At 48.9% G+C, this 25,153-nt stretch overlaps 1 protein-coding gene across 1 annotated transcript in view; it reads left to right on the top strand.

Annotated features, from left to right (window-relative positions):
• Nucleotides 1-24,879, top strand: part of LOC122383286 (tyrosine-protein phosphatase 4-like) — a 49,356-nt gene extending 24,477 nt beyond the window's left edge. The window contains exons 9-15 of the mRNA XM_043369562.1: nucleotides 7,890-8,028; nucleotides 8,310-8,436; nucleotides 9,554-9,807; nucleotides 10,141-10,283; nucleotides 13,920-14,048; nucleotides 16,388-16,545; nucleotides 23,275-24,879. Coding sequence (XP_043225497.1) covers nucleotides 7,890-8,028; nucleotides 8,310-8,436; nucleotides 9,554-9,807; nucleotides 10,141-10,283; nucleotides 13,920-14,048; nucleotides 16,388-16,545; nucleotides 23,275-23,479 — 1,155 coding nt within the window. The 3' untranslated portion in view covers nucleotides 23,480-24,879. The remainder of the gene's footprint in view (nucleotides 1-7,889; nucleotides 8,029-8,309; nucleotides 8,437-9,553; nucleotides 9,808-10,140; nucleotides 10,284-13,919; nucleotides 14,049-16,387; nucleotides 16,546-23,274) is intronic.
• The last annotated feature ends 274 nt before the right edge of the window (nucleotides 24,880-25,153 follow it).

Below are 25,153 nucleotides of genomic sequence, written 5' to 3'. Positions count from 1 at the left end.
TAAGGTAAAATCAAAACTACAATGTTGGTTTTACGAGCATTGAGAAGGCTGGTAGGTAACACCTGCCTGTGCTCGTAAATCATGCTGCCAAAGTATTCTAAATTAATTTTATCATACAGTTTTGTTGTCCAGAATGGTTGCACTATTGTTTGGTATCATATTATTCCATGTACATATGGTAGTGTTACGCCCGACCAACATGTTACCAAATTTGAAGCTGTTACGTTACCTAAGTAGGTACCTACCTGTTTTTTTTTACTGGCGTGGTGAATGTCACCTGGATTTTGTTTTGAGGTGCAGACCTAGTAACTCTGACTACATGGGTTTGAAGCTATTATCTATTCTGTTTTTACTGGCCTGGTGAATGGCGACTGATGTTGTCTGTGGATGGCACTGAAACAAACTTTGAGTGTCAACTGCCATGCACAGTGTTTTAATACAATGCTGAGGGCTGAAAGTTGTCTTGTTTAGAGTGGTGAAAGTTCAGGATATGCCAGCCACCATGGTGGGTCAGAGTTAATGTGTTGCAGTCAGTTCGGCTTCGGCAAGCACACGGATGGGCATACGCATCAAGACCTGCTCTGCCATACTTTCAGCCAATTTTACCTAGGCAAGTCTTTTCTTTTTTTCTGCCAAAAGCTATGAGATTGTGAATTTCAGTGCTGTGGCCTGTGTGTAGCTTTCAGGAAGTTGAAGTTGAAGTTGAGCATTAGTGAGCTGTAGTAGACTAGGTCTATACAATGCTCACATCGAGCCGGACTAGGAAATGAGCCATATGGAAAGCAATTCTAAATAAAGCTCTGATAAAGTGCATGAAATCAGCAATGCAGCCCTCTATTACATTTTCTACAACATCTTACTTGTTCCTCGCATGGAGAGAAAAATGCAATGTTATGAATTTGTTTATTCACATAATTTGACAAGCATGCAGTTACCTGCTACTATCACTGCACAAAACAGAGCAGAAAACATCAGTTGATCAAACACAAGACACAACAGAAGTTTACAACATAGGCCTGCCGAACCTGCTTCCTCCCACCACAGTTGATGCCATTTCCTAGCCTGGCTTGATGTGAGCACTGAATAGCTGCTTTGTCTAATTACAGCTCACTACCATTCAACTTAAACTACTCTCTTTAAAGTAAGAGTGAGAGCGTTCAGTGTTCATAGCAGCTCGACAGACGACAGACAACAAACATCTTGACAAACCAACCAGTATTTGATTTGGCTAATGATTTATGTGCCTGTTGTATCATGGCCAAACTACTTTAACAGCAATAATCCCTGTTTCATCTTGATCTTGCTTTTAATTCCATTTGAACTCAGATCTTGAAACAATCATCTGAAGTGATATCAGTAGGCGGAACTATGGTCAAGCGTACCCATTTTCGGGAACGCATTTTCGTTCCCATGTTTGGGAACGATAAACCCAAATATGGGAACGCCATGTAGGCATTATTTAAAACAAGAAAAAGAACCGTTAAATGACGTCAAAAAAATATAAAACGATCGTGAACCGCCTGATAGTTGTCTCAATATTGTTGGGAAAGAGTTTGATATTGTAAGGCCCATCGTAGTTTCAAATCGTTCCCCTATTTCTAAAGCAGTCCATCACCCGGGCCGCGAGCCCAAATTTGGGAACGCTCTCGTACACTGGCGCTGCAAGCGTTCCTTATTATGGGAACGGCGTACCCAAAATTGGGAACGATTTCACAGACGCCTTTCAGGGGCTCTTTTCATTAACAAGCATCACGTCCAACGCCGCAAATTATTGTTAACGCAACAATCATCAGATGACCTTTCCGGCAAGACCGTTGCATGTTTCGCCCGGTCTTCTGCGCTTTTATTCCCGTCGATCTCGCAGCGGGCACGCCCCCCTCTGCAGGATTACGTAATCCACAACGCTCAGCGATGTTCAACAAGGTCTTCCATACCTATATCCACCGTCCGCGCCGAGGGTGGAGACATGTCAAGCACCTGTCTGCTAATCACCGAGAGTTGACGAGCACAAGAAGTATCCAAAAATGGGAACGCTGAATATGTTACACCCTCAAAACACCTAGTCCCAATGAAAATCTAGTTTTTTCCTTTCTTAATGAGTGTAAGTGGCAAAAGGCCTGGTAGGATGGGCACGAGGAATGATCGAAATCAGCATAAAAATTATAAATAAGCCACACAGAGCGACCTATATCAGAGAAATTCCCCCCAAACGATCATGCTTAGAAACGCCGAAGACAAAAACCACGCTCATGACGCTGCTTATAAAACAACGCTAAACAGCTAGCATCCAAATAAAATATGTCTTTCAGGGCTGATAAAATACAGCTGAATGATTTTAAACCACTGAAACTGAGTTTACAACAGTAGTTCGGTAAAATCACTTACGTTCCACGCGGTCGATCGCCCCGACACCAAAAGTCAACAATATTACCTCGGGACTGTCCGCGTGTTCGCTTGCATATGTCAGCATCTGGTGTCGCTAGAATGAAACTTCATAACCAGGCGAAAATTATTATACTTGACCTCAAAATGTAAAAATGCTTAATTTTCCTTAAAATTGCATGTTAAATGTCGTATAACCCATATTTCCACCATTCTGTCATTTTTAAAAAATCATTAAAAATATCATTCCACGGTCAATTTCCTTGTTCCACGGTCAGATTAAAGATAACTTTATGGAGATTTAGTAGATACTTAAATCAGCGTGCACTTTTTTGAGACGTGATGCACTTTTGAGTTTTAGTGGGCGAACGGCCGAAAAATTGCCTTCCGTTCTCATAAATGGGAACGCCCGTTCCCATATTTGGGAACTCCGTTCCCAAAAATGGGAACGTTCCTATATTTGGGTACTCATGACCATAGTTCCGCCTACTGATATCAGATACTGGCTTCTGTTTCTCTTGAAAGCAAGTTAAAACAACAATGATAAACTAAGGCAGGAGATGTGAGTTGTGGCAGTAGATTTTTGATTCAACATATGTCAACCTTATATTGCTTGAGACCTCTGTGACAGACAAACAAATATTTATAGTTTTTTGATAGTTTGGATTCTTGGCTTGATTTAGCAGATCAGCTGTGAACCTTGACTTTGAAATCACATAAATGTCATGGTACCCGAACGAATCCTCGCATGACATTTCTTCGTCCGCATTTCTTCGTCTACAAATCTTCGTCGGTGCATTTATTTGTCCATCAATGCTTACTCTTGCATATATTTGCGTTGAAGAAGAAATGCGAGCCGATTTTCATATACCCTGATGCGAGACAAAGTAATGCGATACGAATAAATGCCCTGACGAAGATTTGCAGACGAAGAATTGCGATACGAAGAAATGCCATAAGAAGAATTGTCCTGGAATCCTTTATTGGCCATCATATATTGACCTTGATAAGATAAACGCATCATTCGCGCAATATTTGTCGCACTTTGATACCAAACTATTGCTTCCAAATGCCGACGTAAAGAAAACCTTTATGTGACGTCATAGAAACAGCGGAGTTCCCAAAAAGTAAACAAAAATAAAAGTCTTATATCTCGAAAACGGTTGAATATTTTCCGGTAAAATTTGGTAGATGTTCATTTTCGCTCTTTGTGATTCACGCTACATCACTTTTATGCCAATTCATTAACTTTTTTGAAGGTGGGAGGGTCCCTTTAAGGCTGCTTGGGCCCTTACTAGACTAAATGGATTGGTTTACTGACTGTTGCTGGGCATTTGCAGAGCTATGAAGTTTAATGAATAGTCAAACAGATTTCAATCGGATAAAGAAACAAGATTCATAACGACGATATATACATTGCTCATACCATTCACATTACCTACGAGCGTAAACTAGGAATTTAATTACCAAAACCACCACAGAACAAGGCCATGCCAATAGATGAAAAAGACACGAGTATGTTCAACATGCATGTAGATGTTATAGATGCAAAACACTATGGATTAACCCGCGCCCCACTGGGGTCTGCGTATAACACGCCCTACTGGGGGGGGGGGGGGGGGCTATTCATAGCCCCCCCCTGCTAACTCCGAAACTACTGGGCCGATCGTCAAAATTCAACGGCGTCTGATAGCCCCGGAAAAACTGTCGAGCGAAACCTAATTTCATTGACGTCGAGGTCACTGATGACGCCACAGGTCAGGTCAAAGTAAAAATTATTAGCATTTTGGCTTCTTCACATTTTGGGCTCTGGCCGCCGTCTTACAAGTCAGAGCAGGCTCATTTTTGGTTCACACATTCGTGAACAGATGCTCTAGATACTCTGAGGGTACCAAACTTGTACTTTGATTTTCAGGTCAAGGTCAGGTCATCACAAGTCACGAAAATATTATATCATGCGTCGGTCACGTTACACATGTTTTATGGTCCATTTAGGCCAAACATTTCGAATTTGATGTCGTCTGTGTCATTCGAGGTCATTTTGAGTCAAATTTCGCTTAGGTCAGGTCACTTTCAGGTCAAAAAAGGTCAAATTTTGAAGTTAAAATTTAGCAACAAAAAAGGTGTCTATTGGATGCAATTTGAGCTCAGGAACACGATGGTGCTATTTATATTGGCGTACGATGTCAAATTCGTGCTGAAAAATTGATTTGAAAAATAATAATTGTTAATTTTTTTGCAATAATGCGTATAACTTGGCCATTTTTGAAGATATTTAGCTAAAACTTGCTAGAGTTAGTCATAATAATGCGTTCTATCACATATATTCCGGTTTTTTCGAAAAGTCAAAAAGTTTTTGAAAAAAATGTAAAAATATAAATTTTGAATTTTATTATATAAAATTTTCGAAATTTTCAAAATTTCGAAAATCTGAGATAGCAGTTTGATAGCGCAGTCTATTCTGAGTCCTCTCATGCAAAGAAATTGGATCTAGCTTAAAAACTGAGCTCTTGGGAGCGATTGCCGTGGTTCAATGTTTTGCGTCGAAATCGGCCGAACATGACGTCACTCTGACGTCATTTCCGGCCAACTTATGGTAGGTACGAAGTTCAAATTTTGACACAAGGTGTCAAATTGATGCAGCCAAAGGTACTGAAAGTTTGGCGTTGATACGTCAAGCGGTTTGGAAGTTATTGCAGAAAAACGGGAGGGGGGCTATAAATAGCCCCCCCAGTGGGGCGCGGGTTAAATGTATCCATTTTCATTTCGAAAACGATTGGGCTTTCTTTCTTTTTCATTGGAGGCTCGCGTGTTCAGACCTAGAACAAAGTCTGCCAGCGACAACACCCTGCTTTCAAAGTCGGTGCAAACAACATCTGACTGCGCGCTATCACGCAATGGGGTGAGAGCTATGAGCTCTATATAGTTCTGAATTCAGAGGGCTGACCGTCAGGAACTGTCTTTGTATGCCTCAAATTCATCCAGTCATCCCGGTACGGTGGGCCTTTGCAGTTTTAACAACAATGCAGGAAAACATGATATTTACAGGTTACAACAATGCAGCAACTTCGTTGATCTCTTTCATGGCTACTTTTATTTAATATTATGATGGACTTTGACAGAAAACTTTTACAACAGTTTCATTACCCTCAGTTACAAGCTTTACCAACAGATGCGAACGAACAAAACCAATTATGTTCTGTCTCTAGAGTAACATTCCCTTTTACAACCGTTGTACTACGATCGACCAGTACAGATGCGCACTGGCCAAAATTCCTCCAACACACCAGCCGCCGCAGCTGGCATGTCAGAAATATCGCCACTAAAACATCTTTTTATTTGTCAGCGAGCCGGTTTGCGAGGCTATGCCGCAAAAACAGGGTGGTCGCGGCGCTGTAAGCCCGAGATGAGGTCGTTAACCAGCGCCGCCAGCCACTGTGCGCTCCTAAACGCCGGGCCGCGCACCGTCGACGGCCCGCTCTCTCAACAAGTTGCCGCGGTCGCGTCGGCGTCGTTTCGACGAGGCGCGGAGCGTGACGACAGAGTGAGGCGCCTGACGATAGTATCAAGATGGGCGGCCGTGGGAGGGCCGTAGGACGGCGACGGTGAAAAGCGGAGGCCGTTGGATGGTTATATAGGCCGCCGGGAAATGTCATCAGCGTCGATCTAGCTAGGGACGTGAAGTCACTGTTTGGGTTTTCACAGTGAACGACAGATATGCTATCACGGTATTGCGCAGTTACTGACACTTGGAGATTTAGCTGAGAAGTAGAACTGACGAAAAATGTCGGGAAACTTTTTACTTTTGATGTTAATGGGACTTTTGATGTTAATGGGATTTTTACTCCAACAAGTTTGTTTATTTTAGATAGCTACACTGTAAACGAGATACTGAAATTGCTCACTGAAACAGTAAAGCAGCCTCAGGTGGACTAAAGTTTTTAATGTAGTGTATTACGATTCGTACAGTTTCTTAACCCTCGCATGTGTGCGGCGTTTGCCAGCTTCTAATGTGTAGGGGGGGGGGGGTCGGTTGAACCCCCCCCCCCCTTGCCGTTTGGCCCCTGATCGAGCTAGAGCTTCGCGGAAAAAACGAGCGTGTTGCCCGTGACGAGAGGAAGCCGATGATACCCAATTTTAAGGAGGTCCTAGGTCATTGGGTGACCTTCCAGGTCAGGTCAATGACCCAAAGTCGGGAAAATCGGGACCTGTTAGAAAGTCGTAAAGTGTGGTTGCTAAGGGGTTTTTCGGGGTGCTGATCACGAATATCGTGTTAGTTTTGATCACAGATGATGTCTTTAAGCATTTAGACCAGGTCGAGTCAGGTCAGGTCAGGTCAACCAGTAGGCATCGTGACGGGTATTCGTAGTACGTGTCAACCGCCTCTGACAGCTTCGTAACATGTTACGAAGGCACCAAAACTACTTCGTAAATGTTCAAATGGTTGCTAAATTCGAATTCAGCTCCAAAAACTAGCCTAGAAACATGTACAGCTCGAAAAAGTGAGCCGAGGTCACCCGAGGTCACCAAAGGTCAATGACCTGACCTGACCTTCAGGTGACCTTGACACCCACCCTAATGCATGGAAGCAACATCAAATCACATGTTTGAACGTTTGAAACCACTAAAAGCTTGCAAACGCGCGGCTAATGCGAGCCGACATACGCAGAATCGCGATTCCGGCCAAACATGGTCTCGGAAAAGAGGTCACAGGTCAAAGGTCATTTGGGTCAGGGTCATGAAATTTTCAGGGTAGGTGTAAAATTGATCAATGTGAGGGTACTGAAAGTTTCGTCGCGATCGGCCGCTTTTTACGCGAGTTATTTGCGAAAAACCATGGGGGGGTCCATCCGACCCCCCTACACATGCGAGGGTTAATTTGCATGCATCCAAGTTCCAGCCAATAGGGGCTCTGTGATTGACATTGGCTGACCCCAAGTGTAACAGAGCCGTAAGATCCGTCGTAACCTAACAATCAGTCATGCCCCGCTGTTTCGTGGCGCTGGTCAACCTTTGACCCCAACCACCGTGCACCTGGGTCCGGCTGAGTTCTCGGCTCAGCCGTCCTGGCCGGCCGGCCAGAGTAATTTGTCCGTTGTCTGGGCCGCGATTCCGGCATCACTAACGGTCCTCAGATGGCAGATAAAGCCAGTGACCTGCGAGCGCGCGGCTGATGAACGCCCCGGACTGGCTCGTGGTGCCGCTGCAGCCAGCTCCGGCCGGGCGCCATTTATATGTAACGCCCCGGGGCGCCAGCGCCGCCGGAAAACGAACCTCGCTTGTGCTGGATTAGGACACCATCATAACTTCCTGACTTCTTGGATGCGAGTTGTTTATCAAAAATGGTTGCGACTGAGGAAGAGGCTCCCATTGCACATAATGGGCTTAATTTATTGTTATAGCTCGTTTATCTTGGACAAAACTAGTTGATTACTGGCTAGTAAGCAGTCTATTTACTCCGCTGAATTCTGAGGCTCGATTTACATTGTCTCCGGTCGCTGTTTCAGATTCTGATGCGTCACCTGGACCCGGGGATGACCTATTTCAAGATCCAGGCGGTACGCAAAAGCCGGTACAGTCAGTCGGACGTGTACCGCGGGGAGTTCACTGAGCCATGGAGCGTCCTGCTGCCCCGCAGAAACTCAGGTCAGTCGACAGTAGCGGCGGAACACCTTCAAATAAGGGGGGCACTGCCGACTTTGGTCCCATTCTTTCCATGCAACGCCCATAGGGCTAATGTTAAAATGCCAAAATCAAAGGGGGGCATGGTGCCCCGTTGCCCTCCCCGTTTCGCCGCCTATGTCAGTCGACACCAGAGAGGTAAATTAGTGATCAAAAAGAATGAAAATAAGGTCTAGTTCCGTATTATAACTGCAAACCTTTCCTCGCGCTATCTACCCGTTGACCCATTGATGCTCTCTGTTTAGACTGTTCCGAGTTCCGTCTGATCCACCCGGTTCAGGACGACTCCAGCGTCGCCATCGGTATCGGCGTGCTGGCCGGGGTCGTCGTGGTCTCCGTCCTCGTCGCCGGCATCGTCATCTTCCTCTGCAGGTGAGCTCGGACGTCATTGGACCAAGAGAGAGACGCTGATGTAACAGAAATCAGGGTAAATATCGCCATATCAGTCCCCTGGGCCCTGATATAGGGAGTTAACAGCCGTAAATAATTACCGGTCCAGAAAAAAAAAACATTCAAAGTCAAACCACTCGAGACGACCAAACGAGACACGAGTATAAAGTCACAAAATAAACCATACTAGCTAATTCAAAATTTTCAATGCGCAATGAGCATGTAATGTCTCCGGAAGACACCGTAAATCAACTCCGTCTACAAAATAATTAGTGCAAACCATATTTCGTACCTGATCGGCTCTGCCTACTTAGCTTATCGCTATGATGACATTGCATAGGCAATGACGCAACCCCTTAATCGGCCAATAATCCCCGGCGGGGCCGTCAAATCGACCAGTCTGTCTGCACTGGTCTCCAGCACAGCTCGACTCTCGGCATTTCCCGGGGAAATCACGGCCCGTCTGCCGCCCCCCGGCCCTGCGTGTTAGGTCGCCGGCGCGGCGTCACGTCATCACAGTATCACGCGTCACGCGTCACGCGAGGACGGGCCTGTGGACGTCAGACGCGCCCGCAGCTCGAGCCACTGATTAGCTGACCACAGAGTGTGTGTCCAGAGCCGCTGGCAACGCGCCTTTGTGTAATGACGTCACTGGGGCTTCTATTACCGGCTGCAGCAGCTGGAGTTCCTCTGATATGAACTAGAGATTGATCTGGTGATTTCCGGTGAACGGGTGATCTTTGGAATGGCCGCTGGCGATGGCACGATTGGGGCGATGTGGGACCGGCTCATGTTCTTCGGACGTGATGTCAGGACTCGGGAGACTCCCGGGAGGAGCTCCTCTGTGCCGGAACGCCGACATTTAAGGCTAATGTATCCTAGAAGAAGCTCAAATTCGTATTTATCTTGAACATTCGAGCGAACTGCAACTCGAAAGCCAACATGTGCCTAAAATATTATATGTACCTCATAAGCCAGTTCTCGTAATCCGGATTCATTGGATGTCGACGACGGATGTCCTGTAGAATCTTACGGACTAAAAACATCGTCTCACTTCTGGGAACGATTACTGCTCACTGCCAGGGTGGTTTGTTTCTAGACGACGCTCGCGACGCGGCCGGCCGCCACTGGTGGCGAAGGCGGCGCAGCCCGACTGGCGCCAGGAGGCGATTCCGGCGCACATGTTCGCCGGGTACGTGATGGACCTGCAGCGCGGCGCCGATGCCGGCTTCTGGAAGGAGATGGCGGCGGTGGACGGTGCCGCGGAGAAGAACGGTGCAGTTGCGGTAAATGGGCACCACGCCGGCACTAATGGGCACCACGCCGGCACCAACGGCTGCTCAAAAACCAACGGTTAGTGACGGGCGCTCAGTCGCGTCTGGGTGTGGAGTCTTTGTCAGCACTGCGGGGTCTTACTGTTGCGTTAGTGATGATTCCATGGAAACTAGCAGGAAAGATGGACAAAGAAAGGCAAAAGGTCATGTAAATGCCTAAAAGGCAGAGAAACTTTCACTAAAATGTTATGTTAACTCTTCAACTGTTTCCTTATACTCTGGCGAAAGTTCTGATCAGTTACCTGAGCGAATGATATGTGTTTTAGTTTTGCATTTTACGTATATGTAAGTGTACACTGTACAAAGCTTAGCGAAAGTTGATATTAAACATTCACTGCACTGACTCCGCCAGGCAACGCAGCAAGTGTCGAGCCAACCACAGTGGCGGGCTTTAACTCCACCTACCTTCTCCAAGAGGACGACTCTTCGGCACACTTCTGGCAGATCGTCAGGAAACACCGAGTGGACACCATAGTGCGCTTCACTAACGGAAAGGTACGTGCGGGTAATCCCGGCAGCTTTATTGACTGTTTATGGTGGCCCCCACGTGTCAACAGGTTGCAGTCAGCTCACCGTCTGAGGCCACAGACGTCGATCGGTGCTCTAGGGTGACTGAGTTAAGGTGTTTGTTTTTGTAGCGGCCCGTTTGTTACGATTTATGGCGCACTGTTAGCATAATCCGTCTTCTGGCGCAAACGATGCTGGCGTGCCACGGCATTAGAAATCGCTTTCCATCGATGGCGTGAAAAATGGAACCATTTATTGAGATCCAACTGCCTGAAGGAGCAGCTGGGAACAGTTAAGATGTTTTCTGCTGCGGAAATGGTTGACTAAACTATGATTTAACTCTGATTTTATTGCAAAAAAAAAGCTTGAGCTTTTGGAAATTTTATGAAACGAATTAACTTCAACGACACTCATATAAAATAATTTGAAATGACAGTGAAATTACATATTCATATCAGATAGGTTCCTCAGATATGCGTGGAGGACAGCACTGGTTTCCACAGTCACGACGCGTCGACCCTCCATCCGACATTTTTCAGTCTCTTTCGCTTTGATGTCGACTGACTCAAAAGTTCACAAGAAAGCGTCGTCCTCTGAGCCACTTCAGTGGATTAATTTTGTTCGAACTAATTAGGAATCTTACAACGACTGGCAGGAATGAACTGTGTTTTCCGTTTTGGTATCTATTTAGTTGTGTTGTATCCGGCTTATTATTTTGTATTCCTTTGTCGGCGCTAGTTATTATTTTGAATGCATCTTACTGGTCTTAATCCGGCGTATCATACTTATAAAGTCCACATCACTAATGTGGCACGACCAATAAAGTAACTATAATTATTTTTGCTCCTTCAAACACAAGCAGTTAGATTTGTTTTTATGCGGTAACCGTGGTCGGTGACAGCGTCAGTCTCCGACCGTTTCAACTTTCAAACCTAGCCTGGCTCCTCACGGAGCGCGCTGACCGGTCACAGGGCGCTGACCTGAGGACCATCGCGGGCGCCGACCGACGTTCGATGACCATTCTGAGCTGCATTATTAACCGGCGACGCGCCAGAATCACCAGACCGCAAGAGTGAAACGTGCAATATTCAGCGGCGGCGCCTTGCGAGAAACGAGCCGCGATCGCTCCCCTCCCCCTCTCCCCTTTCCTCTCCCTCTGCCGAGGAGGTGTGACCGGGTCGCTCTCTGTGGAGACCTCGGCAGTGTTCAATTTTCCCGACTGACCGGCCGCCCGGTCACTCGACTGGCTGACAGCAGGCGCTACTGCGAATGAGGGAGAAATGCACCCGCGCTTCGGAGTTTGTGTATGTGCGACCGTATGCAATCTGTCTTTCAGATGATGCAAAGGAGGGCGACAGTCTATAGAACTTAACCTAAATGTAATTCCCCGCTGCTCCACCGGACTTTCAAATTGAGGGCTGGCTAATGGTTATAATGGATCATCGTTTAATGTTGTTGCCCTGGACCTACCCATGCAATGGACCAATTGTCCACTTATGTAGACTTCTGCTCCTCAGCAGTGGAAAAACAGCTATTGCCAGCGGCGTTTACCAAACTAAAGAAGTATAATCCCAATGTTTATGAAGCTGCATTGGTGTCGTATTGCTACAAATGTTAGAATTAAGCTAAACCATGTCTAAGCTGTGGCTTATTATTCTGGGCAGCTCAGATCACATAATGATGGCATGTACTAGGTCGTTCAATAAGTAAGGTAAAATGTACCATAGTTCATTTATATGAGGAATTCAAGCAAAATCAAATATGCCATCTGAATCTTTGAACAATTTTCTACACAACCTTCGAAACTGTTTTTGGGAGTTTGGCTCATTGTCCGAACACGGTCGATGTGAATACATTGATGCAGCAGAGTTCCGTTCTAAAAATCCCCGGTTTGTCACGCGAGGCAAAATTCACCTCAAAATGAGTGAGTTGACCCTGCAGATGACGCTATTGCCATTAGCAATGCTTGCTGGTGAACAGCTGGTACAATTTCAACAAGAACACAGCAGTGTAAGAGACAAAGTTCTAGAGCAGGGTAGACTTTTACCCGCAGGCCTCTCTGGACTTGGCACAATCTGTAAAGTCGGGGAGCTGATTATGGAGACCCGAAGCATCTGTGTGACTGCTTTCATTAGCAGGGTGAAGTGTTATCTCGCAACAGTTCTAGGCATCATCTGATATGCTTGATATTTACAAGGTCATCACGAGGTTAATAAAGCCAAAGAGCTCACTGAACAACAGAAGGACGCCCAGCGAGACATCAGCCATCAGTGTGGGATCGGCTTTGCTTTAGCAGTACAGGAAAGCTGAAGTACAGCCGTGATCTGGCGCCGTCCCACTTGAACCTGTTTGGATCACCGGAATCTTAACTGATCAGGCAATCGATAAAATAATCAAGACATGGCTTTGGAATAGCAATAAGGAGTTTTCCAAGCAGGATTTCAACGCCGGGCGGAGTGCTGGGATAAGCGCGTGCGCCTGAACGGTGATTGGATGTAGGTGCCAGTTCCGAAGGCTTGGGAGGCTGTCCGAAGAGACCTGCTAACAAATGCTTATAGCCAATTTGTAGACGATATGTCAATGAACATATGTTGCTAGTTTTGTGTCGTTGCATCAAATGTGGACTGAAATACGTGTGATTTTACCTTACTTATTGAACGACCTAGTAGATGGATAAATGGTGATCCAATTTGAGCGATATTTGAGCTTGATTAGATTCCGTTCAGAGGGAACCGTTCAGGCTGGTATATCGGGAGACTTTCAGTCCAGCGGAGATGGCGTACAGATACTCCCCTTCCTCTCTCTCTCTCTCTCTCTCTCTCTCTCTCTCTCTCTCTCTCTCTCTCTCTCTCTCTCTCTCTCTCTCTCTCTCTCTCTCTCTCTCTCTCTCTCTCTCTCTCCATCCCTCCCTCTCTCTTCCCGTGTGACGCCCCCGCGGGACTGTCCACTATCCGAGGGCGGAGATGAGCTCCGGCAGATTCGCCTCCAGTCTGCCCTCCGCGCCGCATCCGACGACCAATTGAGAAATTAGCCGCCGCTCTAACTTGCAGCGCCAGTCGAAGTTAGCGTAAATTACTTATCCTGATGGCCCAATCTGACGTGGCGGTAATCCGTCAGAACCTGAGACAGCTGTGTTTAGAGCAGTGGGCGCCCGATTAGTTTTTTTTTCGTGTCAGAAAAACATTCGAGTGGGTGTAACTCCCGATTGAACAATTGCAGGATATTCATTGTTCATCCTGGACTGGCCATGCCAGCATTCTTGGTGTTTAGGTGACTCCCGATACCAGGTGCTCACCGAACTCGCTCTCATCACAGGGCTACTGCGAAGTTTTCGTTCTTTCTCATCTTCCCGCACCATGTCCATGACCTGTGTGCTCCCGTTGTTAGCCTCCGCGTTGCCCCATCCCCAAGATACGGATCTGCTGAGTGATCTGTGACCTGCAGTCCTTCTGACCCTGGTCCCTCCCTGTCCCACAGGTAGAGTCCGGCACTGGTGTGTGGCCCATGGCCAGCAGTCCCGCTGACCCTGATCCCTCCCTGCCCCACAGCTGGGGCCCGTGACCGGTCACTGGTGAGTGACCCGTGACCTGCCGTCCCGCTGACCGCCGCCCTGTTATCCCACAGGTGGAGTACGGCACTAGTCCCCCGGGCGAGTGGCCAGCGCCTCTGGCCGGGTGTCAGGTCCAGCAGCGATCCGACTCCGCCGGCGGTCTGCTGCTGCTGCCGCCGCCGTCACCCGCGCACAGAATCACGGTGAGTCCACGTTTGTCTAAATAGAGTTATACTGTATGTGCGGTCCGTATATACCTGTTGTCGCCTCACTAAAATATACGTCTGAATCTCCTCTCGCGTCTGGTAGACTGACGAGGTAAGACAAAAGGTCAGGGGTTAACATCACATAACGAAAGATATTCTTATCATCCAGCGCTGTCATGAAACATTATATCAATGGCCACTGGAGCGAGAGCGATTAGTTGCTAACTTTGCCGATTTAAAGTGTCAGGCGACTGAAGTTCCTCAATATTCCAACTGGCTGAAGCATGAGGCAAACAGTGAAGCTGATGACATTTTATGAGGGCTCACACTGTCGCCCGTTTAGTGGAGACATTCGATAAGTTAATGCTGATAGCATCATATGAAATCACTTAGATTATTTACGATAAACCCGCATGTTTTACATATGATCTTCGACCCTAGGTGTGCTGCCTATGCTAACTATGTGAACTATGCATGCATGGTAGACAGAATGTCGTTTCATGATCACTTGGTCTATGGTCCAACGAAAACAAGTCCGGTAGCGCATATAACCAATATATCTAAATGATTGTTGCTGCTGCGGTCAGGTCAGTGTAATCCCTGGCCCTAGCAGCAGCCATAGGTCAATGCAGGAGAGTCCGAGCTGGCGGCACTGATGTCGTTCTCCTCCCCTGACGATCGTCTGCCGCTGTCAGCGGCGAGTTATGGACTCCCACAAACAAAATATGTGGCCCCGGCCCCGGCAACCGAGAGCCCGGGGACAACTAAAACATGAAACGCGAATCAACGGTGTGGTCTTCATCATGGCGCGACCCCATTATGCTGAAGGTAGCACTTATGTAAGTAGCAGCGTCCGTACCCATTTAGCTCTATCAAAACCAAGTAGCCTGGCCGACCAAAAACTTGAATCATTTTGTGTTTATTCCAGCGCAGAAATTTATTACTCATCCATTTACTGAACCCAGACATTCTAAGTAAAGATTAGGTGTATTCAATATTCTATTCATTAACTAAGAACAATTTCATATCAGCCTGACTGTTACGTTCTCATCGGGGGCTAAAACAACCAGTGACGGGCACTAAATCACCATCAACGGAGCATCACAACCGCCTTTTCACTTCTCAGAAACACCGTTTCTTCCGACCATCAGCGGTCTCCCGAATTCCAAACATGTCTCGCCTGTGGCGGCTGTCTTTCTCGCGTCTTTCTCCGCTCTCTCGGCGGCGGCGGGGGGACGTTTGAGAGCTGCCGTTTCCGGTCGGGCGTGGCCCGCGGCGCGGTGATCGTGTTTTTATCGTCCATCGCTCAGCGGCCGCGGCGGCTCGGCGCCGCCCGGCCGGCTTAGGGCGTCATTCTGAACGATGGCGGGGCTCTCTGCCGGCCACCGACAGCGCTAACGATACGGGCGCGCCGCCGCCGACCGCCCGACACCGGTTATGAGCCCGCCTAACGTTCACCTTACGGTCACCTTACGTTCACATTACGCCCACCTTACGTCCACGACATGCTCATTTCTGAAATTTCTGCCCATGAATATGTGACGCTGCCGTCCAATATTTCAAAAGTCACAGTGAGCTCAACTGAGAGACATCATAACATCCCTACCTAATACATGTCCCCTGAATACCTTTACATAGGTATACAAAGGTGTATGTGTATCATCACATCAACCTCATGAAAAAGGAAACCTATCTCAAACTATCAAACCAATACCTCACCCCGATGACGCTTCCTGTAACTCCGTCTCAGTGATCCTGCCGCCCTCTAAGCCCGGCAGCATCAGCCATCATCCCGCTCTGACAGTCCGACTGGGCCGGGGAGCACCTCCAGTCCACTGGGGACAAAGGGCATTAGCCGGGCCGCCGGCGGGCCGCGCGGCTCGGTGGCCACACTGGCGGCGATCGGCGACCGTCGGAGGCGACGGAGCGCTGAAATCGGCCCGTATCCGGCGGCCGTCGGTGCCGAGATGGTGTGGCCGATGGACCGACGAGGTCTGTGGGAGAGGCCGAGGCCAGATCGGGTCACGGCGGAGGGGGGAGGGGGACAAGCGGGGCGATCAGGGACTTGAAACCCGATCGCAATCGTTGTTGGCTTGTGTGTCTTTTTTAGTTCTCTACATATGTATACCAATGCCTTCATTAACTTGCAGTTATCGAACTAGCCGGGATACTAATTCGCTGGCACTTGAAGCCGACCTTAGGACGACTTATCATCCTCGAAATTCAGATGGCCCCTTCTCCCCACAGAGCACGTTATGCGCCTGCTGCGCGGGCCGGAGCCGACAGGAGGTGCGATACGTCCTGTCAATATTTGACGCCCCCCCCCCCCTCCACAGAACACGTTATGCGCCTGCTGCGCGGGCCGGAGCCGACAGGAGGTGCGGTACGTCCTGTTGGACACCAGCAGCCCGGCGGGCGGTGTTCGTCAGTATCTGCTGCGGCAGGCGGCCGCCGTCCGGCCCGAAACCCACCCCACCGTTCTGGTGGTCACCAGGTGAGTGTGTGTGTGACGTCATATGATGACGCCAGGGGGTGACCGTCCGGCCCGACACCCATTCCACCGTCCTGGTGGTCGCCAGGTGAGTGTGTGTGACGTCATCTGATGACGCCAGTGGGTGGCGTCATCGGCGAGAGATGGGGCAGCACTGTGCAGTGACTCGTTTTTGTTAGTTATAGATGCTCGAATTGTATGGATTTTCCTACCTCTTTGGAATTGGGCTGGAGACAGCATCAGCAGAAATGCTTGGACTGGTTGGTATCATTCAAATGTGAGGAGTTGAGCTCCGGCTATATCTTTTAGGCTACCATATAAGCTCCAAATGTTGGTACACCTAAGTAACGTTTAAACACCCAAATAAGCACCACATACTCGTGCCTACCTACCGTTCAGAAAATGGCTTACGTCGCTACATATTACTTCAGAGTCTCAAGAAAGCAGGGAATGTGGATCCGCTAATAACTAGCTGTAAGTGAACTGTATCAATTGCGTTAGTCTTTACGACACTTCCAAAGCAATATGCTCCCCGTGGATGTGCTCTTATATGCCGTTTCCTCTCGTTCATATCACGCGTCATATGCACTCTTATTGAGAAATGCATGGAGCCCATATTTAAGATTTCCGCCCTGTTGAAAATGTGGCCGGCTCGTTGAGCGGAGCTCTCCGGTCGCCGGCAGAATTTAGATACCGAACGAGAGGCACTCTTTACCCGTTGAAGGGCTACAAATCTCGGCGGAGAGGGCGGCCGTGGTTCAGCGGCGCCGGCCGTCAGAAGGTTAGCGGCGCCACACGGGCCGCGTTACGCCGCTGCGCGCCCAGTGCCGATCGATTTATTCAAATTTCATGGAAGACGGCGCGGGCGGTGCTCCATTTCGACTGATAGCATTACTCTGTTGTCGGCTGAAGACGGTATGATTCGAGAACATAGTGCTCCCGCTGGAGTCTGCGCTCGTGTATCATGCGCCGGACGGTCCTCCGGGGCCAGGGGAACCTCATATCGGCGCGGCCCGGCTGGTCAGACGGCCCCAGCACCCATCATCGGGCGGCTCCTGCTCAACGGCCAGTCATCACCGTGTATACGACTTCTAATGACCGCCGCCAGCGCGCGACATGAATACGGCGCCGGCTGCGTGGGCCGGCCCGCATGAGAGGCCCTCCTGGCGGCGCCGCCAAATCAGATGCGGGAGACGGGATCGGCCTGATCTCACCACAGAGTGGTCGGTGATCTATGGGGAGCAGTGTGCGGTGGCTACGCGATAAATTCACCGGCAAATTGGGAAGCAGACAATCCGGACAGAATTGATCGAACCGCTCGCCGATTAAATTTCGCCCTCCCGAGCTTGGAGTGCGGTTGCTAGATGGTTTTGTTATTTCTGTGTCTGAACACACGGCTCCGTAATATAATTCAGTCGCAGTACTTCATAACCCATGTTAAAGATGTCCATAGTGTTTCCCGGATTTGCTAACGTGCGTACATCATGCAACGTATCCTTAATGTTATTTCTTTTTGCTAAAACCCGCTTTGTTCCTGGTTAAAGCGCAAAGAGAATCCTATTAAGTTCGCAATTACTTTTAGAAAGTTTCGTCACTTAGCCTTTAATCAACAACTACTTGCAATTACCTTGCAGCCAGAAAGTACCTGCATTCGCAAAAGTTCAAAGTGGTCGACTCATTGGTTCAGTTGTCGACGGTAGCACCGCATCATTGCATTGATTGCCTTGCATTGATTTGCATTAATGGGCAATAAGAGTCACATACGGCATAAGGGAAATACCAGACAACTACAAGTGCGTCGTTGGGAATAAGAGATAAATGCGGGTAGAATCACAAAACACAGAAACCAATGTGTAAACACGCCGTGCGGTGTAGTACTTACAATCGCTACATCATTATGGGTGGCAGGGACAGGCTGAGCCTGTCATTCAACATGTAATTATATTACCTGCTCTAACACTCCCCACATGCTTAAAACATAGTCAGTCATTCACTGGCTGTATGCCCGTGCACCCAATACGCGTATCTTTTTTCATTTTTACATCCACATGGAGCCTCTCTGTTCCCTTCCCGCCGACAGCCCATTCCCACACATTATCGGCCACTTCCTCGTCATTGTTCTGTCAGCCTCGCCCCATATATCGCTCTGTCTGAGGCACAATATTCCCCCTTTCGCTCGGACATCCTCTGGCCGCCTGCATTCAGGGCTGTCCGAGCTGCTAGCGGCATGTTTACACCGCTGAGTGCATGTGTGAGCGGCTGGCCAGCGGCCGGCTGTCGGCCGGTGTGAAACGGCCTCTACCGACAGAGCTGGCTGGAGCGGCGGGATGGTCGGAACGGGAGCGACTGGCTGCTGGTTTATGTTTATGTTTATGTTTATTTGCTCATCACCAACAGGTACAGATAAAACCCGGTTACAGGTGAAGTCATGGATAAATATAAGATAAATCTATATAAATACACGCAACCCTTCGGACGGACAAAAGCTCAATAAAAGCCAGCTCGTGCAGCATGGAGCCTTACAGAGGCCTTGTACACTGATATCGGAGAATAAAAGAAATCTAGAGATGTGTTGTCTCTTAAAAGCTCATTGCACCTCGATGGGATACGGCAGAAGGTATTGTTTTTTATCGTTGCCACTCGAGCAAACGGCACATGCCAAAGAGCTGGGGACCTGTTGCGTCTGACAGGTGTCGACAGCTGAAACTGATGTAGCAGCTGAGGACAGTCAATGTGGCCGTGAAACACACCGTAAAGGAACATCAGGTCATGTTGCATGAGACGTGATTTGATCGAGGGAACGTTAAAATGCTGAAGTAGGTGATCATAGCTAAGATTTTGTGAGCAAGTGTTACTAGAACAGGCCAGCCAGATGAGAAATATGTGCTGAATACGTTCGAGTCTTTTGAGGTGAGTCACAGCTGCACCAGACCAGACCACACTGCCGTATTCGATGATGGAGCGAACATGAGCGTAAAAAACATACAGTAAAGGCTTAAAACTGACCCTGGCGCGGCGCGGGACGGCCGATCGCTGCATGCTTCTGATCAGCAGACCGACCATGCGTTTCGCTTTGGCGACCGTGGCATCTACGTGACCAGCAAAGGTCAGTTTGCTGTCAAGCACAACTCCTAAATCGCGCACCTGCGTACATCGTTCCAGTGCGGCGTCACCTATCTTGTATGATGCTAATACAGGTGAGGTGCGCAAAGTAAAAGTTATCACATGATATTTCACAGGGTTCAGGTGCAAGTTCCAAGCGCGAGACCAGTCTACCAATGCATTGATGTCAGCTTGCAATGTATGAGCATCATCTTCACAGCGAACCATTTTGTGCAGTTTGATATCATCCGCATACATCGTGCACCCGTGCTTGACATGAAGCGGGATGTCAGCTGTGTAGCACGCGAACAACAAACTACTGCACACACTTCCCTCCGGCACGCCCGACAGCACAGGTGTCCATGTTGACTGCTTCCCGTTGACAACAACACGCTGTTTACGTTCACTAAGGTATGAATGAAGCCAGTTGTATGCAAGACCCGTTACGTTGAAAGACTTGTTTAGCTTATAGAGTAAAAGTTCGTGATTAACACTAGTAAAAGCGGAAGAGAAGTCGGTATAAATAACATCAGTTTGTTTGCCTTCGGCAATGGCACCCCATACATCGCTCATGAAACATGTAAGATTGGTGCAGACGGCTGGTGGTAAGGTTAGGACGGAAATTACCGACTTACACAGCTACTGATACGAGATAGATGTAAGATCGTTTTCAGCCTGGACAGAACCCCATGCAACCATTTGGCTGCCTGACTACGGGAGCCACCGACTGTTCCAGCCGGGATGGTTATCACATATCTGGCATATGGAGGCGTCACCAACTGTTACAGCCGTGTGGTTCTCTGGTCGGGATGGAAAACTCTGACTGGTGCAGCTAGCGAGACCAAGGGGACACGGCCAGACACAGTCTCTCAGAGGCACCAAGTTCCACCGACCGGTAGCCCAGGTTTCCCAGAGGCAGAAAGGTCAAAAGGCAACACTGGAGCATGTTTATGGATCAAAGACCGTTTTAGTTTCCCCTTAGGAACGATGATGCTGCCTTTGCCTGGTTCTCTGAAGGTCCGATTCCCTAGGTATCTCTAGGAAGTTTTGGATCGTGTCCCAGAAAACCATTGAGTGTATAAGTTCCCTCTCACCTATATTTACATCATCATCGCTCCAAATAAGGCGATACTTTTTCGGTTCAAGGTAAAATTCCATGAAGGTTGATGACGTACTTTGCTTTAAGTTCATAAAAACTAAGCCGTCTATCAGGTGCAAGCCGCAGGCAACGTAAGCCTAACGTTGTTCTTACAAGCATTACAGCATGATGCAATGAATTCCTTTGACCGATAAGATATGATACTGCGAGTCGTCCGAGTATCATGTTTGTAAAACAGCGTTATTTCAGTTGATGCAACGTTTGTATGAATGCACAGAGAACCACTAGACTGGCTTCAATACAAATATCCCCGATCATTCGAATGCTGGTCCAAGTTTGGCCTGCCTTTCCTCATTTCGTTTACGGCATCTTGGCGGATTGAATTGGCCAGCCGCGCCCGGAGAATAGACCCGAATGTTCTGTGGACCGCCGCCAGGCCGGCTCTCCGGTCCTGTGACGCTGCCTGATGACGTCATGAGTGGAAAACCAACCGACCGATCGGCGGCTGGCTGGAGATCGGTGAAATGTCCATACCGATCAGCTGGGAGATTTTTTTTTTTAAAATTTGGTCCGAACCTTTTGATGGGAAGGATTCACAAGGACAGAGCCACCGCTAAGCAAAGCTTGTTGCGATGACCCTGACCTCTACCCTCCGATCGCGCAATTCCGATTCTATGGCAGAATTTAGAGTCCAAAGTTTAACGTGCGCACAAAGCCGCGCACGGCCGGTCCCCTCGCTGACTTCACCTGGCTACGGCCTGCCACCAACCGCAACCATACCTGTCAGGAGGCCCATAAATGTCGAGCGCCCGTCGCGCTTCGAACCCGGACTGTCATAACCGGGAACGCGTGCTCTCACCACGCGGAGTCCAACGCTCTAACCAACTGAGCTACGGGACCGGCTACGAGGGATGTGCTGTTGAGTGGTGGAGAGCGGAGGAATGTATGGCGAACGAGAGGAGTGATGGATAGGATGATGTGACAGTTTACTGTCCTCCGTTCACTGTCTGCTGTCCACCAGTCACTTGTCCACACTCCGCCGTTTGCTGTTCAGCGTCACCATCAACCATCCACCGCCCAACGTCAATCATCCATAGTCCATTGTCCACCATCCACCGTCCACCATCTAACGTCCACCATCCACCGTCTACCGCCCACCGTCCACCATCCCCGTCCAGTCCACCGCTGGGTCGCGACGAGCCGTCTCACTCAGTCCGCCAGTAACGCCTCCCTGAGGGCCAGTTTGGAGACATCAGCCAGCCTCTCGGAAGTGGCACCGACTGCCGCTGACCTGGCCGACTCGGTTTGTTGCGTCCAGTTTAAGTCCGTGACCGATAGAGAGGAGGCTCTTTGCCTTGTGGGAGGGTTCTCTCTCCTTTGTGGGAGGGTGCTGTCTGTTGTGGGGAGGGTGCTGTCTTCAGTGGAGAAGGTGTATTTTACTGTTAGCAGGGTACTCTGTGCCGTGTTTGTGCATATGCGGAGGAGGGGAATGGGCGGAAGATATTATGGGGCTGCTCTGCCGTGGCCCAGTTCAGACCCCAACGCATGAGACCTGTTGCGTGCACGTAAAGGAGGGAAATGAGAAAACGGAACAATGGAGCGGAACAGTGGAACAAGCAGCGGCGCAGCCGGAACAAGCGGAACAGTGGAGCTGGGGAGGAGGTGTAATGAGGTCAATGGAAGAGAGAGGCGTACCTATAGATAGCCGCATTCCTGCATTTCTGGCATGAACTCGACGGTGTTGAGTTTTATATTTGTTCCCAAGGGACGTCTTGCTTTGTGGCTCCATATGAACTGCAGCATATTTTCCGCCCTGTTATATTCTTCGTACCTGCATTCTGCTGCAACTGCGGCAATTCGTGAACACAGCGAAACATGAAAGGCACATTGCACTGCGTCACGCTTAAACAGGTGCCCACTATGTTTCTACGCGTAAATAGCCTGACCTCACACTGCGCTGGTGTTCCGGGTAAATTGGACCGCTGCACACAGTCGACCTGGGGGGGGGGGGGGGTGCAGGGGGACATTATTTGGTCAGTGCCAGACCACGGCCCGCTGCAGAGCACAGCTGGACTCCGACAGACGGCTGACGAATCACTAGCTAACCAGCGCGGCCGACCGGACACAAGCCGACAACCAGGTGTTTACCATGCGGGGCACAAACGACTGGGGAAACCTGACTGATGGATTCTGGCATAAATAGGGCAAACGTAGGATCACCTGGTTCACTGAGGGTGATATGATGTGGTGTTTCTATTGTGGCAATTGTGCTAGGTGATGTGAGTGGTGGTTTGCGACTGTGCCATTCTGTTATTGGAACCGGTTCTCAACGTGACTTCTGGCAGGATTTAGTTACACATTTCAGTACGATCCAGCTCTTTAGCTAATGCCACGTCTTTCATTTAGCTTAAAAGTACTCTCATTCCCCTTCTACACTTCCTTCTTCCTTCTCTGCCTCTCCATCGTCCACCGTTTCCAGTAAATAAGCAGCAGCTGCCTTCCCCGCTGACCCTTCTCTCCCTGTGTCTCAGGGGAGCGGAGCAGGAGGCCGCCCTGCTGGTGGCTGCCGACATGCTGAACCGTCAGAGACTAGCCACCGGTGACCTGAGCCCGGTGGCCGTGCTGTCCCGACTGAGGGCAGTGCGACCTCGCTGGTTCACGGAGGTCGCCCAACTGAAGGTGCTTTACCAGCTGATCAGCGAGAGCCTTCGGACCGATGAGAATTACGGAAACTGAGGTGTGGTGTGGATCTCCTCCGTCTCTCATGGGGAGCTGTTGGTATGGAAATGTGAGCGCTTCATTGGGACTATCTTCATTGCGCGATTGTCGTCATGTGAATGCGGGGGCCGAAGAGGGTAGTAATGTGATCTGTTGGGGAGATTGAATAACTTTTCGACAGGGATGCGTGCCGAGGGGCCTCGAAACCGGGCAAAGGGGCCCAAGAGCCCAGGAACTGTACGCTATTTGTGCAATGACTTACAGTAGATTAGCGATGGCTGCCGAAAAAAAATACTGACTCTGTGTGATGAAACCCCAGCTACCCAGACGATATTATGTGTGAGGTAACGAGGTCACACGATTCTGTGCGTCACAAGATCTCCGACGATGCACACAGAAAAATATTGACACCGTTAGCGGTGTAATTGCACAGTACATATCTGAGCACTTGAGGAAAGTTAATTTAGTCCCTTCCCCGCTTAAATTACTCGCGCTTCCAAATGAACACCAGGAAGAAGGTAATAGAACACTGTTAGGAGGGTTGGGTGTTTTACTACATGTAGCAAAACACCCAACCCTCCTAACAGTGTTCTATTACCTTCTTCCTGGTGTTCATTTGGAAGCGCGAGTAATTTAAGCGGGGAAGGGACTAAATTAACTTTCCTCAAGTGCTCAGATATGTACTGTGCAATTACACCGCTAACGGTGTTAATATTTTTCTGTGTGTGCTATGTGCGAGAAGATTTGACGACACACGTGTGTGAAAAGTGAAGATATCTTTGGCAAGAGAGGTCTATGTGTGATGGTATCAATTGAGCTGTGGCACCTCTTTAAAGCGAGACAGACATTCCATAACGGCGTCGCGACAAGTGAAAATAATCATTCCAAACTAACGGGCGACTGTTCATTGTTTTGAACATCATGGACCAGGTAAACTCTGTTCAACGGTGACCCCACCAGAGCATATTACGTCGCATCTTTGAACGCATCCTCTATCTGCGTGGGGGTAACTTCTTCAGTGGCTTCCAGAGGCGTTATGCGCTTCAGAATGCTATGTGGAGCGTTCAGCATGTTTCGTGTCATTGAAAGTGATGGGCTCGGGATGCGAGTTACATGCCAGGGGCGACTCGTTTGGGAAAGTTTGCTATACCTATCGTCTGAAGTGATGTTATTGGCAGGTGTGTTACATTGCCAGAAGTTCTCAGTGTGTACATACGTTCGACATGTGGCCGGGTCATACTGTCATGTGGGATGCGTTCGGCATGTGAGCTACATCGCCAAGGTTGCGCGTTCGGGATGTCTCTTATATCGCTGGAAGTGGTGTGTTCATCACGGCCGGAGTATGGCCGTGAGCGGTGCGCGGGCCTAGTCCTGCCGCCGTCTGAACTCGTACCAATAAACTGATGGCTGTTCTGTTACCGATCGTGCTCTGAGAAGTGCCGAGTTACGAGTCCACATACGTCTGTGTAATGATGTCCGTACGGAGAAGCCGCCGGGCCTGCAGCTCCCCTGCGCACCGTGAAGGATGACATATGAACGGCACCGCTTTGACCCCAAGGCAGCGCCGTAACTCACTGTAAAATAACACGCCTGTCCGTGGGAGCTGGTTTGTTCCAAATGACTGGCATTTGTGCTTATCTTTTGTCACAGAAGGGGCCACTGCACGTTCAGTGAACTCTGTAATGGTAATCC

The sequence above is a fragment of the Amphibalanus amphitrite genome, unplaced genomic scaffold, assembly GCF_019059575.1.
Source record: "Amphibalanus amphitrite isolate SeventyFive unplaced genomic scaffold, NRLGWU_Aamphi_draft 000160F_arrow, whole genome shotgun sequence".
In the NCBI taxonomy this organism is placed as follows: Eukaryota; Metazoa; Arthropoda; class Thecostraca; order Balanomorpha; family Balanidae; genus Amphibalanus; species Amphibalanus amphitrite.
The sequence above is the reverse complement of the archived record's forward strand: the minus strand, read 5'-3'. Positions and strand labels throughout refer to the sequence as shown.